Source organism: Myotis nattereri, assembly GCF_964212035.1.
Source record: "Myotis nattereri genome assembly, chromosome: 3".
In the NCBI taxonomy this organism is placed as follows: Eukaryota; Metazoa; Chordata; class Mammalia; order Chiroptera; family Vespertilionidae; genus Myotis; species Myotis nattereri.
The window spans coordinates 94,143,062-94,162,489 of record NC_138077.1 but is presented as its reverse complement, the minus strand read 5'-3'; the positions used below and the strand labels follow the sequence as shown (position 1 = coordinate 94,162,489).

At 38.5% G+C, this 19,428-nt stretch overlaps 1 protein-coding gene across 1 annotated transcript in view; it reads right to left on the bottom strand.

Moving 5' to 3' along the window:
• The window catches only part of GBE1 (1,4-alpha-glucan branching enzyme 1), a 361,817-nt gene that overhangs the window by 110,465 nt on the left and 231,924 nt on the right, over window positions 1-19,428 (bottom strand). Inside the window, exons 8-9 of the mRNA XM_081087408.1 lie at window positions 4,280-4,395; window positions 286-413 (exon numbers count right to left, since the gene is read on the bottom strand). Of these exons, the coding sequence (XP_080943534.1) occupies window positions 286-413; window positions 4,280-4,395 (244 nt within the window). The remainder of the gene's footprint in view (window positions 1-285; window positions 414-4,279; window positions 4,396-19,428) is intronic.

Genomic DNA, 19,428 nt, shown 5'->3' with positions numbered 1-19,428 from the left:
AAGGATCTGTCCACTGAGCAGGATATTTTACTTCCTAAATATTTTCTCTTCCTAAATATTTCTCTTTTAACAATGGAATGATAACAAGTAATTAGTGTACCCTATCTCCTAGAAGGAAAACTGAATTCTAAATAATGTGCCAGCCATACAAGGTAGCTGAAGTCAGGGTACAACTTCAGTTATGCAATTATTGACAACATGAAATTAATTATTCAAATACTGTATGCTGACAAAATGTTCTCTATATTAAACGGAGTCAGAGGGTAGAGATCACCACGGCTTTACCTCAGCTATTGTAATAGAATCTGGATGCAACATGTGAACCAAATGATTTGCCAGCATGAGATAAATCAAGGCATCTTCATCTACTTGTAGTCCAAAATATTCATGATAATCACCTGAAAAACCTTGACCTGGAGAATAGAAAATCAATATAAATGCATTATGTTAACATGCAAGTCTTAACTCTGTACAAATGCCCCCATCAATTAGTTTGTTGATACCTGTTTTGTGATCATAGCAAAGTGTAATGAGCCTGGATACCCCATAACGTTATCATCAGCAAATATATGATCTCACTTAGAGAAGTAGTCCATATCAATAATCCTACCATTCAATTTTTGTTTTAGAGAAGTAAATAAACTAAACACTTTGATTTAATATTTTAATTAAAATTTATAGCAGAGAAATAAAGTAAAATGATACTTAAAGGAATTTTAAATTTCAACTTTTGGGCATATTTTTTGTCACATCAGATGTTAATGTTAACTAGCTTCTATTAGATCCCTCTGAAGTAAAGAAAAGCAAGAATGAAAGCTATCATAAAATTGAGACATAGCCCTAACCGGTTTGGCTCAGTGGATAGAGCATCGGCCTGCGGACTGAAGGGTCCCAGGTTTGATTCCGGTCAAGGGCATGTACTTTGGTTGCAGGCACATCCCCAGGAGGGGGTGCACAGGAGCAACTGTTCGATGATTCTCTCTCATCGATGTTTCTAACCCTATCCCTCTCCCTTCCTCTCTGTAAAAAAATCAATAAAATATATTTTAAAAATTGAGACATAACGTTTATAGTATTTTAAATATGTCCTTCAATTTATGCAATATGAATTTTCTATGATGACAGAAAGATTTTAATATCCTCTAACATCTTTCTACCTCCTCTTCCCAAACTCCTTATTTTGGTTGCTTATTGCATATTTCAGTTATTGAGATTGTACAATTTACTTTCCATTCATCCAGTTGTTTACACTTATTTTAGTAAAGTCAAATTAGTACTTAATACCTACCTTTTTTCCACCTGTTTCCCTATATCTAAGTTCTTTATTTTGATTCACTTTTTCCCTCTGCGTCCCTATATCTAAGTTTATTTTGACTCATCTTTTTAGAGGATTTCATCACTGAAGGATTTTTTCAGGTATAATTCAAATTTACACCTCGATGGCAATTCAACTATCAAAGTCTTGAGTCAGACTTTGTTCCCCTAAGGATTTTATAGACATTGCTATTGCCAACAGTGTAGTAGAACCCAGACTTTTTCTTTTCATCCATGAAGGTAAATTGATTTTTCTTCCTACTTGACACCTAATGACTTTCTCCTTAGCATTGAATTTTATGAATTAAATATTCTGTGTCTTAATAGTTTAATCTCAATTGTTTTTCTGATATGTATTCTCTTTCAGTGCAATTTCAATGTGTTTTTCTCCCTCCCTCATCATTCAGAGGGGGAACATGTTAAGTAATTAAACATGTTTTTCTTTACCATTTCTACCCATAAAAAGCATAGTCCATATCTGTAGATTTCAGTTCTTTTCTCCAATTCCAAAATTCCTTGGAAAATTCCTAGCCCTCATCAGAGGAAGGTTCTGGCAGAGGCATGTAAATGTTTTAATATGGCAGATCTTTCTTGAATTTTGCCAGGGTTGCCTTTTTCATCCCCTAAATAAGCTACTCTCCAAACTGGAGGAAGTTAATGAAGCCTGCCATGTTTTATAGGTTCAACTTCGTGCATAGAACATTTCACAGGACCAATTTCCATGCCTGTGCTGCATGGTCTGCAAACAGCAGCACACTTAGAATACAGCTTCTATCCTTGGCAGCCAATTTTCAACATCTAGAGTCTAAAATGCCTTTTTTTGATTGGTTGTAGCTAATAAATATTTGACCATTAAATATAATTGTTTGAGATGTTATCTATTGAAGAATTAGATTCTGTGACCCTGCTTCTTTGTACAACTTTTAAATCTAAGAACTCTGATCAATATTTTTTATTACAAATTAAGTTATAATATATATATATTACGGGCCTGGTGCACGAAATTCGTGCACTGGGTGTGGGGAGGGGGGGAGAGTGTCCCTCAGCCCAGCCTGCCCCCTCTCACATACTGGGAGCCCTCAGGCGTTGACCCCCATCACCCTCCGATCGCCTGATCGGCCGCTTGCCCAGGCCTGACGCCTCCGCCAGAGGTGTCAGGCTTGGACAGGGGACCCCCATCTCCCCCCGATCACTGGCTCTGGCCCCCGCCCAGGCCTGAGGCCTCTGACCCAGGAATCATGCCTGGGCAGGGGACCCCCATCTCCCTCTGATCACTTGCTCCACCCCCCGCCCAAGCCTGACGCCTCTGACCCAGGCTTCAGGCCTGGGCAAGGGGACCATCATATCCCCCCAATCCCTGGCTCCGCCCCCCACTCAGGCCTGATGCCTTGGCCAGAGGAGTTGATCCTCATCACCCTCCGATCACCAATCACCGGATCGGCCCCTTGACCAGGCCTGAGGCCTCCGGCAGAGGTGTCAGGCCTGGGCAGGGGACCCCCAGCTCCCCGCGGTTGCAGGCTCCGCCCCTGCCCGGGCCTGACACCTCTGGCCTAGGCGTCCGGCCCAGGCAGCGGGGATCTGCAGTGGCAGCGGGGGGTGCCGCGATCGTGGGCTTCGCTTTAGGCCCAGGCAAGGGACCCCTAGCTCCCGGGACTGCCAGCTTCGACCGTGCCCAGCTCCCATTGCTGGCTCCACCCCTACTTCCTGCTATCACTGGCCAGGGCGGCAAAGGCACCTGATTCTCCGATCATGGCTGGGGGGCAGGGCAAAGGCGGCCCTGGGCCGCCTTTGCCCTGCCCCCCAGCTCTTAGCTCCCCCCTGGGTTTCCGATCACTGTCAGTGGCAGGGGGCTTCTTCCTGCTTTCCCTTTCGCCTCCCTGCATTGTGCCTACATATGCAAATTAGCCGCCATCTTGTTGGCAGTTAACTGCCAATCTTAGTTGGCAGTTAACTGCCAATCTTCGTTGGCAGTTAATTTGCATATAGCCCTGATTAGCCAATGAAAAAGGTATCGCCGTACGCCAATTACCATTTTTCTCTTTTATTAGTGTAGATATATATATATATATATATATATATATATATATATATATATATTTAAAATATACATATTTTCTTCAGTGTTTCATATGCAGGAACCCCCACATTCACAAATGTTCTCATTTATTATTTAACATTGTAAATGTTGTCATATTTACAGCCCGAGTCTGCTATAATAACTGGTTTCCTTAAAAAACATTTTTAGGAAAAAATATGTATTAAGATTAGCATTGCCGAAACCGGTTTGGCTCAGTGGATAGAGCGTCGGCCTGCGGACTGAGGGGTCCCAGGTTCGATTCCGGTCAAGGGCATGTACCTGGGCTGCGGGCACATCCCCATTGGGAGATGTGCGGGAGGCGGCTGATCGATGTTTCTCTCCCATCAATGTTTCTAACTCTCTATCTCTCTCCCTTCCTCTCTGTAAAAAATCAATAAAATATAAAAAAAAAGATTAGCATATTATTAAATAAATTAAGATAACACAAAGAAGTTATATTCTTATATGCATAGTCCAGGGATACAGGCAATAGGGTGGCGAAGACCTTGGGGGAGGGCAGGGGATTGGGGAAGACATCTGTAACAATAAAAAAAAATACATTAAAAAAAGAAAATAATTATCTTTTATTTACTTATAAAATGTTTATACACAACCTCTTGCCAAAAAGGGATCAGAAATGACTAGAGAAAATTCCCATAATGAAAATCAAGCTAACAATAACAGTCATGGCAGCTTCTATAACTAAACCCCAAACCTGATTGTAATGTGCCAGTAAAACAATAACATCAAATCTTTTTTTTCCCATTATTATTAATTTTTATATTGTTATATTTTTTTAATTTTTTATTGGTTAAGTTATTACATATGTGGGTGGGAATTAGTAACATCAAATCTTTAGTTATGTCTGTAATAGATCAGATTACATACCCATTCCATGGTGATGATAGAGCATGGATGTAACACCATCAAAACGAAAACCATCAAAGCCATATTCTTCCAACCACCATCTTATATTTGACAGAAGGAATCTTAAAACTTCCCAGCTAAAATATTAGAGAAATATATATTTAACCACAGTGGTATATAGTGTTTTACTTAATTGTTATACATTGTTTGCTAAGAGTATTAATTAAAATTATAACTCTCTACCTTAAGAATTATCTATCTATAATAATAAAAGCGTAATATGCTAATTAGACCGGACAGCCGAATAACCTACCAGACATCCTTCCGGACAAAGCCTCAGCTACGGAGGCAGAGGCAGAGGCAGTTAAGGGTGATCAGGCAGGCAGGCAGAGTGGTTAGGGGTGATCCGGCAGGCAGGCAAGCAGTTAGGAGCGATCAGGCAGGCAGGCAGAGGGGTAAGGGGCCATCAGGCAGGCAGTCAGGCGAGTGGTTAGGGGTGATCAGGCAGGCAGGAGAGTGGTTAGGGGCGATCAGGCAGGCAGGCAGAGGCAGTTAGGAGCCCGTGGTCCTGGATTGTGGGAGGGATTTCCGACTGCCAGATCTCTGCGGGATCGGGCCTAAACCAGCAGTCAGACATACCTCGAGGGGTCCCAGATTACGAGAGGATGCAGGCCGGGCCAAGACTCCCCCCCCACACTGCATGAATTTCGTGCACCAGGCCTCTAGTATCCTATAAAAGCCAGGCAATTACTAACATTTAACTCATTTTTTTTTTTGATGGAACTCATTCTAAAAGGATGTTTTTAGTTTACAGAATACTTCAAAATTTTCCAACTGAATTTCTACAGATAAAACTTATTTTCTAGCTCTTCCCCATCCCTGTCACTCCACATTTTCTTATACCGACCCCATTTACTCATTTACATCACCACCTTGGGCTTGTGGACATTAGATGTCAATTTCTAATATAAAATATCATGGAGTGAATTTTTTCCAGGTAGATATAGGTTCAAATGTAAAAACTGTGTCCTAATATCTACAAAGATAAAATAATAGGAAAAAAAAAGAGCCAACGATTTGTAATTCAATGAAAACCAGAAAAGGGAGATGATACGAATTCAGTAACTGAAAAGAAAACATTCCCCGGTATCAGAGTTGATTAAGGGTAGAGTTACTAAATGTTCTTCTAATTCCTGTTACTACAATATTTAATCTATCTCTTCTTGACCTAAAGGAGTAATACAACTGCATTTAATATATTAAAAGAAAATTACATATTTAGCTATTATTTATTACTATGTGAGTAGACAGATTATTGGCATGGATAAATAGAAAAAGAATTTCCTGTGATAATCAGAAAAGAAACAACAACAATGGAACATCTAGTTAAAAAGTTCTAATGGGTTAAGAAATGTTAAATTATATTCTTTACACCTCTTTAATCCTCTTAACCTGAAAAAATGTCTAACCAACATAAGCAATCCTTTAAAAAAATCACAAGATTAAACTGAAAGAAACAAATCAAACTTGCTGTGCTTTCAAAATAATATATTTAATGAATCACTAATGAAATGTAAAATAGATATGTCATCTATAGAGACAGAAAAGAGATACACAAAATGTTATAGAGGAGCAAACTGTCTACAACAAAAATAATAAAGAAACAAAATCTAGAAGGTTTTATTATTTAACGAAATTTCAAGAAATACATTCAGGGAAAAGAAAAATAAGAGCTAACATTTTAAAGTTAATAGCAGCAAATGGAAAGCAAAAGTTAAAAATATTAATTATCTGGTCATATACGTTTTCTAAAACTAGATTAATAAGAGGAGTTAGTTTTTAAAAAAACTAGTCTTATGAGGGTAACACTGTAACAACTTATAAATAATTGCCTTTGTTTAAGAAAAATTATGAACTATCAGTGCCAGAAAAAGGGAAAGACAGACTCAGAAATATGTTCCCACTACTGTATGTCATACCGTGATAAATCTAGACAGACTAGCACTCTTAGTAAACTCAGTGTCCAGATGAAACTAATTTTAAAACAGATTGCTTCTTCTCAGGTCATAAAATCAGGGATTTAGAGGACCTGAAAGACTACGGTCTGAGATTATAAAATAACCAGAGCATACATATAAGCACTTGCATGAACACATTCCAGAACTTAAAGTAGAAAAATAGCAGGTCATAACGCATGTAGAGTCTCTTTGGAATAAAGATGTAGCTTTCTTTTTTCTCTTCCTTACACTATGTAAACAACCATCTTAGTGACAGTATATTTAATTATTATAGACTAGAGGCCTGATGAATGAAATTCATGCAAGGGGTTTGGCCTTCACAGCCCTGGCTTCATCTGGAAGGTTGTCTGGAAGGTCGTTCGGCTGTCTGGTCTAATTAGCATATTATGCTTTTATTATTATAGATATTTATTCCAGATCATAGGCAAACTGTGCCAGGGGTCCTCCAGATCACCTCAGGTTCAGTGATTTGCCAGGAAGATCCACAGGATGTGGCAGTAGTTGTGCTCATGCTATGATTTATTACAGCAAAAGGATGATAAGCAAAATCAGCACCAGGAAAGGTGCACGGGGCAAAGTCAGGAAGAGTCTAGGCCAGCCGTGGGCAAACTACGGCCCACAGGCCGGATCCGGTCCCTTTGAAATGAAAAAAACTATTGAAGAAAAAGACCGTACCTTTTTATGTAATGATGTTTACTTTGAATTTATATTAGTTCACACAAACACTCCATCCATGCTTTTGTTCCGGCCTTCCTGTCCAGTTTAAGAACCCATTGTGGCCCTCCAGTCAAAAAGTTTGCCCACCCCTGGTCTAGGCAAAACTTCCAACAGTTGTCTCCTGATGGAGTCACTCTTAATTCCTCCAGCAAAGAATTATCTCAACACTTGGGAAATGTTGGTCACCAGGGAAACTCATGAAAGACTCCATTTCTAGTGAATATGTCAAAATCTAGACTCCCAGAAGGAATGTGGAAATTCAGCATAAGACACATTATTTCTACAAAGTATTTAGGCACAGTCAGCCACTGTTCTCATTCTGGGAATTGTGAGCACTCTCCTGAATCAAAGTTCTCAAATGCTAGCCAAGGACCCATCTTCCATGCAGGCATTTCTAAGGATAGCAATCTTATTTGTGTTCTATTAACTCTTTTCTACACAAAAACAGAACCATTTAATAAACGCTTGTTATATAATTATAAAATACTATAGGTCAGTGGAGTAAAAATCTTCTTTACAATATCTCAGAGGTACTCAGACCTCAAAACCAAGTGGAGGAATTTTAAATATACATTAAAAACCTAAATACATTAGGCCCTCTGGTTAATGCACTCTGCTGTCCTGCACTCCACATTCCAGCAGTCACGTGGACAATAACATACTGAAACTTGTACAACAATGAAATAATTCACTAAATCTAGGATTTTTCTTTTAAATAGAACACTGGAACAAGCTTAAGGAATATGTAGCAGTGAAAACATAAATTTCAAAAGATTTTTATTACTATTTCTACTATCATGATTTTCATAAGTGCCACTTTTTGGGGTTTTTTTTGGTGGGGGGTGTGAAAAACAGAAGAGTTATGATGTATTATAAATTATTATTTAATTATAATTATTCACTACCCTCTGTAGTAATGAATGACCTGAATCATCTCAACTGAATGATCTGTCTTGAGTCAAAGTATGAAATTGTCTGGGAAAGGTAGGTATAATAAAAAAGGCAATTTACCTTTTCTAACTTAAAATGTCATTGAACCTTCCATGACAGAGTTGATATATCTAGTTGATTAGAGTCCCATAAAAAAGATCAAGTAGAATTTAAGAGCATAATTTTACTTTGTTGTGCTAGCAGACAAGGCAGGACTTTGATTTTAAGATTACTCCATTGACAGAGAGAGACAAATACCATATGATTTCACTTATATGTGGAATCTATAAAACAAAGTAAATGAACAAATAAAAGTGAAAGATTAATTGACACAGAGGACAAATTGATGGTTGAAAGATAAAAGGGGTTTGGGGGACTGGGTAAAAAAGGTGAAGGGATTAAGAAGTAGAAATTTGAAGTTACAAAACAGTCACAGGGATGGAAAGTACATAATCTGGAATATAGTCATTAATATTGTAATAACTATGGTATACACTTATGGGGAAATCACTCCGTAAGTTATATAAATGTCTAACCACTATGTTGTACACCTGAAACTAATATAATATTGAATGTTAACAGTAATTAAAAAGTAAATTAATCAATTAGAATATCACAGAAGGCTTTTAAAGCCTATTTTTAGAGTCCACAGGGCAGCCTAGTTTCCAAACAATTAGAGAGCTAGATGTTGACTTTTAGAAGGTGATACTGAAAATATATATACCTTAGTGACCAGCATGAATGTGTCTGAGAAGTAATCTATTTAAATCATTGGTGTTATATCTTAAACTGATTCACAGATAAGAAATGAATATCATGACATCTATACTGTCTATAGTAAATTGATGAGCTTATTCATGTTTTTATGCAGCAAGAGCAAATCCCTAAAATCTGGAAAAAATAATGAGATGCAGCTGACTTTCCTGTGAATCAGACACTACAGAAAATGTTTAAATCACAGGTGTCTAATATAGAAACTGAATACAGTGATGAATAATATATACATTTAAGCTTTTATGGCAATCAAAATAATCAGTACTCTAATTGGTTTAGATGTCTGAAATAAGCAACCTATAATCAAGTAATGAGGCTTTATTAAGGAAATTTTGTAACACATAATTCCAATAGTATGGTTTTTAGGATACTATCTCAAAAACCAAAGACTATTGATTGTCTCACATTCTGCCACTGAACTTTATAACAAAATAAAACACAGTAAATTTTTTTTTTGGCAAGCAAATATAATCAGATATCACAACATCTATTAGATGAAGTTATATTTTATAGTTGAAATATATTTGTGGCACTTAATAACTCCTGGGCTTTTCAACATAAGCAACTTAGTCGACTGCATCTACTAATATTGTATACTAATAAATAGGTGACATTGTTAAACAGTGGCTAAATATAACAAATATGAAAAAAAATTACACATTCCTCTTAGCTATAGGACAGTCTTTGAAGATGAATGGCTATAAATAGTACATCATAAAAACATGAAGCAAAACCCACATGTTTTGATCTGGGCATTTCAACTGATTGAACTTAAGCAAATATATTTTCTTTCATGAAAAAGGTATGACATGTCAAATAAAACAATTGAATCCTAAATTGCAATAATATTTTAAAATGTATTTTTATCATTGAAAGTATTCCAGATGTCCCCCTTCCTTTTTATTGATCCACCCTCAAAAGGACGCTACTCTGAAATGTCACTATTGAAAAGCAGGTGATATCTATCTACTCTATCTTTAAAATTTAAAAAAGTCATCTATCAATTTAATTTAATTAGATTAACCAATAAAGAAAAAATGTTTGCTTATACTTTCTCAATAGATAGCATACTTTGTTAATAGAAACTGATTAAGAGAAAAACCTTAAATAGTCAAAAAGTGGCTATTAATATTTAATAATAGATAGCAGTATCATTAATAATAAACTGATCTTTAATTTTAGACGATGGTGAAGCTACTATACATAAATTAATTTCAAATAAATTTAGGCAGCAAGCAGCATAAATACTAGTCAGACAAATTATTAATTCAAGCACTAATCTGTAATTATACGAACTTCGGAACATAGATAGCTATTATAAAACTAGTGGCCTAGTGAAAGGATTCCTGCACACTGAAAGGAAATTAATTAGAAGAAATATGTTAATATTGCTATTCGCCCTTTCTCTATAATACAAGTGTCAACCAAATTCATGATCGACAATAACAGATTGAAACACACATGTGCAATTAGTGCCAACAAGAGCTTTATATGTATTGTGCATGCACGAGTCAACTTAGCCTTTAATATATATACTAGAAGCTCGTTGCACGAATATTCGCGCAATAGGCCTTCTGTCCCCTGCTGCTGGCACCGGATTTCCTCCGGCACCCAGGACCCAGGCCTTTGGTCAGGCTGCAGTGGAGAAGCGGAGAAGCCAAGCCTCTTAAGTCTTCAATCTTCAGTCTTCACTCTGGTCGGAGCCTTCAGTCTTTGCTCCATGCCTGTGTATGCAAATTAACCGCCATCTTTGTTGGGTTAATTTGCATACTCACTCTGATTGGCTGGTGGGTGCAGCGGAGGGACGGTCAATTTCCACGTTTCTCTTTTATTAGTGTAGATAGACTAGTGATCTGGTGCACGAAATTGCATGGCCTTGCCCATCTGCGCACCCCGCCCACATGCCTGCCACCCCGCCTTGACACCTAACCTCTCCACCCAGAGCTTGAGCGTGCCTGGCCCTATCTCCGACCCCTCCGGCCTTCTCTGGCCGCTTCAAACCCCGCCCTCGGTCCCATGCGTTGCCTCGGGCTGGTCCCACCTCCTCCGGGCACCTCCCCGCTTCCACCCCATCTCTGGAGCAATACAGCGGCTCCACCACGCTGCACACACAGCCTCCTGCTGAAAGGTCATTATGGCGTGAGGGCATCACGACCATTAGCATATTAGCTCTTTATTATATAGGATTAACTTGCTTAAGTAGACCTGCTTTCTGATTAAGCTAAACTTTTTCCAGCCCAGTGAAGGACCCCAACTTCTCTCTCAGGTAATTGTCAGCAACACAGCAGTAAATATCAACACAAAGCAAATTATGATTGTAGATCACACAGGGAGAACAAAGGGTAAAATATTTAACTGTAGCAGTGTTTGACTATATTCTGCACAGTGAGAAAACCTGAAGTCATTTTCAAACTCCACCATTTCTTACTTCTTTTCAATCAAATCAAGTTTCTAAACTTTCTAAATCTCCATTTTCCAGCTAATGAAAAGAAAATAGGATTCTACCGAGTCTCCTATCTACCTACTCCAGGACTTCTGTAAGGATCAAATGAGATGAGGCATGGGAAAATACTTCACAGACGTTTGGTTAAAGTGTAAAATGTTTGCACCTGGCTATAAAGCAAGTCATGTTCCTGGGCTGAAGAAACTCCAAGAAGGCTAGTCGCTAGGGAGAGGAAGCCGGGCATTGCTATGTGATGTCATTACCCAACGCTCACAGCAACCGTTTCAGGGCTGGGCTGGGCTGTGGGCCACATTTTGTGCCATGGGGTCTTGGCAGCGTTGGTTGCAATTTGGTGGGGTGTTGCTCTAGGGTGGTGGCAGGGCCTGTGTCCCGCTTGGGAGAAGCCGAGGGTTGGTTTGTCGTTGCCAGGTCCGTGGTGCCATTTCTTTTTTAATGGCCAGTGTGCATCATGGCATCATGGCAGCTCCTGCTTTGAGCATCTGAGATATAGATATATATATAGATATGGATACATATAGATATATAGATTATTTTGAAGGTTTATTTTCAGTAATATATGACTTTCTGGATTTCCACCTGCAAAACTTTGTTTAATATAAATTAATTTGTAGTTTAATCATATTATATACACTAAATCCTGATTATCTATATTCATTGTTACAATAAATCATTTTCTTTCCCTTAAGGCCTAAATTGTACTTAGCTTATTAAATGCTATGTTAAAATTACCTCTATTTGTATTATCTAAGTGTATTCAGGTATTCTCCAGGAAATAAGCAGGAAAAGATAGCATATTGTATCTTTATGTGCTAAATGCTTCCAATTATACTTTCACTTAAAAAATAAAAAAAAACAACACAGCAAGTTCTCAAATAACATTGTTTCTTTCAAGGTCAGTTGTTTACATTAATGAAGAAAAAAATTATTCTTGGCCGGGTCACCGTCTGTGTGGAGTTTGCACGTTCTCCTCATGCCTGTGTGGATTATTTCCCAGGAATTTCAGTTTTCCTCCCACACCCCAAAGCTGTGCACATGAGGTGAACTGGTGTGTCTACATTGTCCCATCTGAGTGAGTGTGGGTGTGAGTGCCCATGACGGAAGGGTGTCCTGTCTAGGTGAGTTCCCACCTTCCCCCCAGAGCTACAGGGATAAGTTCCTGCCACCCATGACCATGAACTGAAATAAGTGGGTTAGAAAATAATAATCTGATTTTTTTTAATTAATCTTTCTTAAATGCATAAATAACTCACATTTATTTTAATTTTCAATATTAGAATTGTTTTGGCCTTCATTTAGAAGCTTGGTGATGTTTTTGTAACCAGGAATATGCTATAGGAACATAATTCTTGTTTATATCAATTACATTGTGGTAAAATTGTTCTGTTATATGTTGTTTCACTTAAAGATGCAGTTTCCAAGAAACTATTAATGATGTAAAGTAAGGACTTACTGTACTCAACTCCCGACATTTTCAAGTCTCTTTGTTCACTAATCTAATCTATATTCTTGATGAGCTTAGTTACCTGCTCAAGTAGATCAGGATAAGGCAAACTTGAAGGACAATGCATGTGTATGCGTGCACACGTGTGTGTGTGTGTGTGTGTGTGTGTGTGTGTGAAGTAGAAAGGGATCAACAGTAAAGAGCAAAAGTGAGAGTTTTCAGTCTGATATAAGAGACAAATAGAAAACAACATATAAGCAGAGGACCTGAAAATACACCTCTCCCAAGAAGACATATGAGCAGCCAATCTATAATAATAAAAGCATAATATGCTAATTAGACCAGACGACCTTCTGGATGAAGCCAGGGCTGCGAGGGAAGCCTGGGCCCTGGGTGCCAGAGGGAAGCTGGTGCTGGCAGCCTGGGAAAGGAAGGCCTACACTTACACAAATTTGATGCATTGGGAATCTAATCTAATCTAATAAAAGATAAACATGCAAATTGACCTCACCTCCACTGTGCCCCAAGTCAAGCCTACCAGCCAATCAGAGCAACTTTATGCAAATTAACCCAACCAAGATGGCGGCCGGCAGCCACGGAGCTGGAGCAAGCATGAGGCTTGGTTGCCCCGGCGATGGAGGATGCCAAGTTTTCCACCTTCCCTGGCCAGCTGTGGCCTCTGCTCAAGGCAACAAAGTTTCAATTATAGAAGATAAATAAATCCCAGATACCTGCTTTCAGCCAGCCTCCACTGGGAGCTTGGGTGGCTGGGGGCCATGGCCAGCCTGCAAACAGCCATCAGCCCCTCACCCAGGATGGCCAGGCACCCCAGCGGGGACCCCCACCCTGAAGGGGCTGTGGCCAGCCTGCAAACAGCCATCAGCCCCTCACCCAGGCTGGCCACACCCTCATGGGGTGAGGGTCCCCGCTGGGGGGCTTGGCCAGCCTGCAAACAGCCCTCAGCCACTCATCCAGACTGGCCAGGCACCCCAGCAGTAGCCACCTCCCTAAAGGTGGTGTGGCCAGTCTGAAAACGGCCCTCAGCTCCTCACCCAGGCTGGCCAGGCACCTCAGCAGGACCCCTACCCTGATCCAGGACACCCTTCAGTGCAAACCAGCTGGCCCCCACCCATGCACCAGGCCTCTATCCTATATAATAAAAGGGTAATATAGAAATTGACCCTAACAGCAGAAGGACTGGGAATGACTGGTCACTATGACACACACCAGGGGACAGAAACTCAATACAGGAGCTGCCCCCTGGTGGTCAGTGCGCTCCCCCATGGGGGAGCTCTGCTCAGCCACAAGTCAGGCTGATGGATGCCAGTGCAGCAGTGGTGGTGGGAGCCTCTCCCACCTCCTCAGCTGCACTAAAGATGTCCGACTGCAGCTTAGGCCTGCTCCCCGCTAGCAAGTTGACATCCCCCGGAGGGCTCCCAGGCTGCCAGAGGGATGTCTGGCTGCCAGCTTAGGCCCAATCCCCCGGGAAGCGGGCCTATACCAGCAGGTGGTCATACCCCGAAGGGCTCCAGACTGCCAGAGGACACAGGTCAGGCTGAGAGACCCCCCGAATGCACAAATTTTTGTGCACCAGTCCTCTAGTAGATATATAAAGAGATGTTCAACCTTACTAACAATTAGGGAAATGCAAATCAAAACTACAATGTTATACCACCTTACACCTGTTAGAGTGGCCATTATAACAGGACAAGCAATAACAAGTTCTGGGGGCCCTGTCTAGAGTACATGGGATGTTCAAGGCCACTCTAAGCGTGGGAATCTTAATCAATGTGTTCAAGGCTAATTTGTTATATACAGGTGCAAAAGTAAATACACAGCAATCTATACACTGTGTAGGGGTGCCTTTCTGTAGCCAAATTACTGTTGTTACTATTTGGCATCAAGCCTCTTTTGTTTGAGCTTGTTTGAGCTTATATATAAGTTGCCACTGACAAGCCTGTAGCTGGCTCCTGTATAGCTCCTATGTTAGGGGCTGCATTGTGGGGAAGATGTATTAATGACCAGCTGGTGCTACCTATTTTTGCTAGGATGGTTGCTGGGTTTGCTACTGTGTTAGCGCAGGCTGCTTTTATGTAGGATGGGACTGCTTTATCTTATGACTCCTAGTTAGCAATAGATACTTGGACTGCAATAAAGAGTCTCTTATGTACCCACGACTTCTCATGTCTACTCTATCTTCTAATGCCTGGTGTCTAAGGAGGTCCAGTCCCTGGCAGACCAACTCAGAACCAACAGTTGGCATAATCGATCAGGGTCAAGGAAGGATTTATTCCCACACAAGTGTTGGAGAGGTTGTGGAAAAAAGAGAACCCTCATTCACTGCTGGTGGGCATGTAGACTGGTACAGCCACTATGTAAAGTAGTCTGGTGATTCCTCAAATGACCCAGGTATATACCCTCTCCTGGATATATACCTGAAACATGAGAAAACATGTATTCACAGAGATAAATGCACCCCTATGCTCATTGCAGCATTATTCACAGTGGCCAAGACATGGAAACAACCAAAGTGTCCTGTGATAGAGGACTGGATAAAGAAGATGTGCACTGCTGGTGGGAATGCAGACTGGTGCAGCCACTATGGAAGACAGTATGGAGTTTCCTTAAAAAACTGAAAATGGAACTCCCATTTGACCCTGTGATCCCACTTCTAGGAATATATCCCAAGAAACCAGAAACACCAATCAGAAAGGATATATGCACCCCTATGTTCATAGCAGCACAATTCACCATAGCTAAGATCTGGAAACAGCCTAAATGCCCATCAGTAGATGAATGGATTAGAAAACTGTGGTACATCTACATGATGGAATACTATGCTGCTCTAAAAAGGAAGGAACTCTTACCATTTGCAACGTCATGGATGGAACTGGAGAGCATTATGCTAAGTGAAATAAGCCAGTCAATGAAGGAAAAATACCACATGATCTCACTCATTCATGGATAATAGAGACCATTATAAACTTTTGAACAATAATAGATACAGAGGCAGAGCTGCCTCAAACAGATTGTCAAACTGCAGTGGGAAGGCCGGGGAGGGTTGGGGGGCAGGAGGTAGGGGGGTAAGAGATCAACTAAAGGACTTGTATGCATGCATATAAGCATAACCAGTGGACATAAGACATTGGGGGATAGGGGAGGCTAGGGGACTGTCTAGGGCGGGGGGATAAAATGGACACATATGTAATACCCTTTGTAATACTTTAAGCAATAAATTAAAAAAAATAAAATAAAAAAAAGATGTGGTATATATACACATTGGAATATTACTCAGCCATAAGAAAGTATGCAATAGTGCCATTTACAACAACATGAATGGAACTTGAGACCATTATGCTAAGTGAAATAAGTCAGTCAGAAAAAGCTAAGAACTATATGATTTCATTCATATGTGGGATATAAAACTGAAATTTGTGAACACAAACAGCAGTGTAGTGATTGCCAGAGGGAAGGGGGTGAGGGAAAAAGGGGGTGCTAATATAAGGTGACAGGAGAAGATTTGACTTTGGGTGATGGGCACAAGGTACAATATACAGATCTTGTAACACAGAAACCCACACCTGAAACCTGTATGTTCATGTTGACCAATGTCACCCCAATCCATTAAATAAATATTTTAAATAAAATAAAACATCATATAAAGCAACCAATCTGATAAAGATTACCTGAGTGATTAATAAATTAATCATTTTCATGTTGTTTGTTTTTAAATTGGTTGATATTTCTCTGCTATCTCACAGAGATTATTACCAAAGGTGATTTTTCCAAACATTAATGCTTATAAAATATATATCTTTTTTAACATAGGTAACCCTAAAAGCTTCGCAGCCCAAGGAATCAAGCTAAGTCATCCCTTATAATAAAACACAGGTAAGATATCAAATGAAATCATTACTTATCTCATCAGAACAAGGCATTGTTCTTTTCCAGAATAAATCACTATAGGTTAGCCAGTTACAAAATACACTCATATAGACATATGTATATAGATACATACACATTCCTGTTTTTCAAACAATGTTAGAAACCCTCTGTTATGTATAGAATGAAGCTAATTATTGCTCTAGATCCAAACAACTCACAGTGACTCAAACATATAAAGATATACATCATTGACAAATATTAAACCATAAATGATAATCAGCTTTTAAATGGCAAAAGTCTGAAAACATTAACCATTGATATACTTTTATTTTTTCATGTTTTCCCTTCTGATTAACTTGTAATAGATTAACTATTATATCAACATAAACTATTATTATAATACTTCTATTAAATAAAATAAATTCCTGAACTTGATAATTAGGTATATAATATTTATTTACTTGTATTTAGCCAGTTTCATTTCAAAAGATAACTGAGGCAACTTACAGATTAATACATATACAGAGTATTAAATATAAATAAGGAAAAAATAAATGAGGAAACACAGGTAAAGAAGAATAAAGATCTTAAAGATATATGACCATAAAGCATCTGAGAATTAATTTTATTTTCTGCTCCAAAAATAATTATGATTTTATAAACTATTGACAACAGGAGGATGTTTCTTGACTATCACTCACAAATAATGAATATTTTACAACATATGAGTGAAATCATATACCTCTTAGCTTTTTCTGACTGATTTATTTCACTTAGCATAAGGATACAGGTAGAGCAGGTTGAAAAAAAAATTCCTCATGAAATGGTGTGTGTATGTGTGTGTGTTGTGTGTGTGTGTAGGGGGTGCATGCAGGTGCTCACCTGTGTGTATTCTGGAGTGGGATATTGAGGGAATTAATATGAGGGCTGCTATTAATCCTATTGAAATTTCAACCCTCACTTCTTCAGCACTTTTGGAATTTGCACTAAATTTGCTAAATAATGTACAGCTCTCTAATGTATATTTGTATACATTCCCACAGACAAAGGGAGCCAGCACTTAGTGGGCTGGCTGGAGTAGAAGAGAAGGAAGGAAGAAGTGTAATGTTATATACAAGGAAATGAGGAATTCAAATTCATTGGGTGTTTACTGGCCACTAGACTACATGTTACATAGCCTCGGTTAACAAACCTGTAATATCCACTGTGTTTTATGGTTTGGGAAACTGAGGTTTAGAAAATTTTAACAAAATGCTCAACATCACACAGGTAATAGGTACAGGTGGTATTCATCCTTTTGATTGTGAAACCTAAATTCTTAAGTATAATTTTATACTTCCACATTCAGCATGACCATGTATAAATTACTTTTATTTTCAGTTTCCTTAGTATACCAGTATTTTAAAGCCACATTAAGTCCTACAGATCTGTAGCTATATGTAGTCATATTAGTTGTATGAACTTGGGTAAGGAATCAACTTCTCTAAGCCTCAGGTGTGTTCACTGTAAAAGGAAAGACAATAAGACAATTTCAACACCATCCTAAAAGGAGATTAAATGGCATAATGTGTGTAATGTGGTTGGTAGCATTTAATAAAGTAATGCATAAATTAAGAGAAGCTCCCATTGACTTCTATTAGATAATAAACAGAATTAAGATATACTTGTAAACATAAATTAAATATAAATTGGAATAAACCACTCTCTTCTAATAAACTTTTCATGTTAAAAATAAATTTTCATAAAGATAAGCAGGTTTGGCTAACATCAAAACAAAACAAGTCTTTAACAAACTCTGCATTTGTATTTTCTGGAGTAGTATGGTATTTACGTATTGGTGCACTAAACATATATTGACTATCTGCTTTGTGCTAAGCATGATGCTGGATATAGTGATGAATAAGAAACACGCAACACCCATTTTCATTGAGTTTGGTGTCTAATGGAAGAGACCAACATCTTAAAATAATAACATAAGTACATTTAATTGCAATAGTGATTAATAATACAAAGAAAATATGGATAACACTGTAGTGAGAGAGGACCTGTTATCTAGTGTAGGGAGGTGAAGCTAGGCTTCTCAGAAAGTGATATTGAAGGCTGAGGTCTATAGAATCAAGGGGACACTGTATCACCCATTCAAAGTTATGGAAAATCTCTTAAGAAGTAGTTCAGAGAAGCTGCCAATCCACATCTGCAAGGACGTCAAGAAACTGTATTCTAGACAATTTTCCAAAATTCAGTATAAGCACAAAATCTTTCTGAACCTTAGCATGATTATTTTTTGAAAGAGTAAAATTCATTCCATGTAATTCAGAATATTTTTCTTAAAGTAAAAGATTAATTCAGGATAAACAAAATTTCTGAGTTTTAGGACACAGACTCAATAATTTGAATCCTTTCGCTATACACAAACAGAATCCAGTCCTAAGGTTTGTCACTTTACATACTATGTTTTAGGCAAAAGAGAATTATAGATAGCCTAGAAAAATAAAAATCCATGCTCAAAAATTAAACTAAAACCACCAGCCTGCTCCCTGTATATAAATTACTTGTCATTCCTCTCCTATCCAAACTCTAGCCATTATTCAAAACCCAGCAGACATTTCACAAAATCTTCTGGCAATCCTTATAGGAGTGCTATGTGAACTATAACAGAAGATAAACTTGTTTATGCAAATAAGTATGGTCTTCCCAAATTAACCATAGATGTCTATGTGGTAGGAATCATGTCTTACACCTTTTTAAAATTAATTTTCAACAAAGTGACCTGAACTGAATGAATATGGTACAAAAAAAGCTAAAAAACTCAAATAATAATAAAAGAACATTTATTTTTTTAAGTCCGACATTAACTCTGAAGCAGTTTTAAAAAACAAATTAAACTAATTACATATATTACTTAAGAAATTCCATTTGCAGAGTCTCTGAAAAAGGAAAT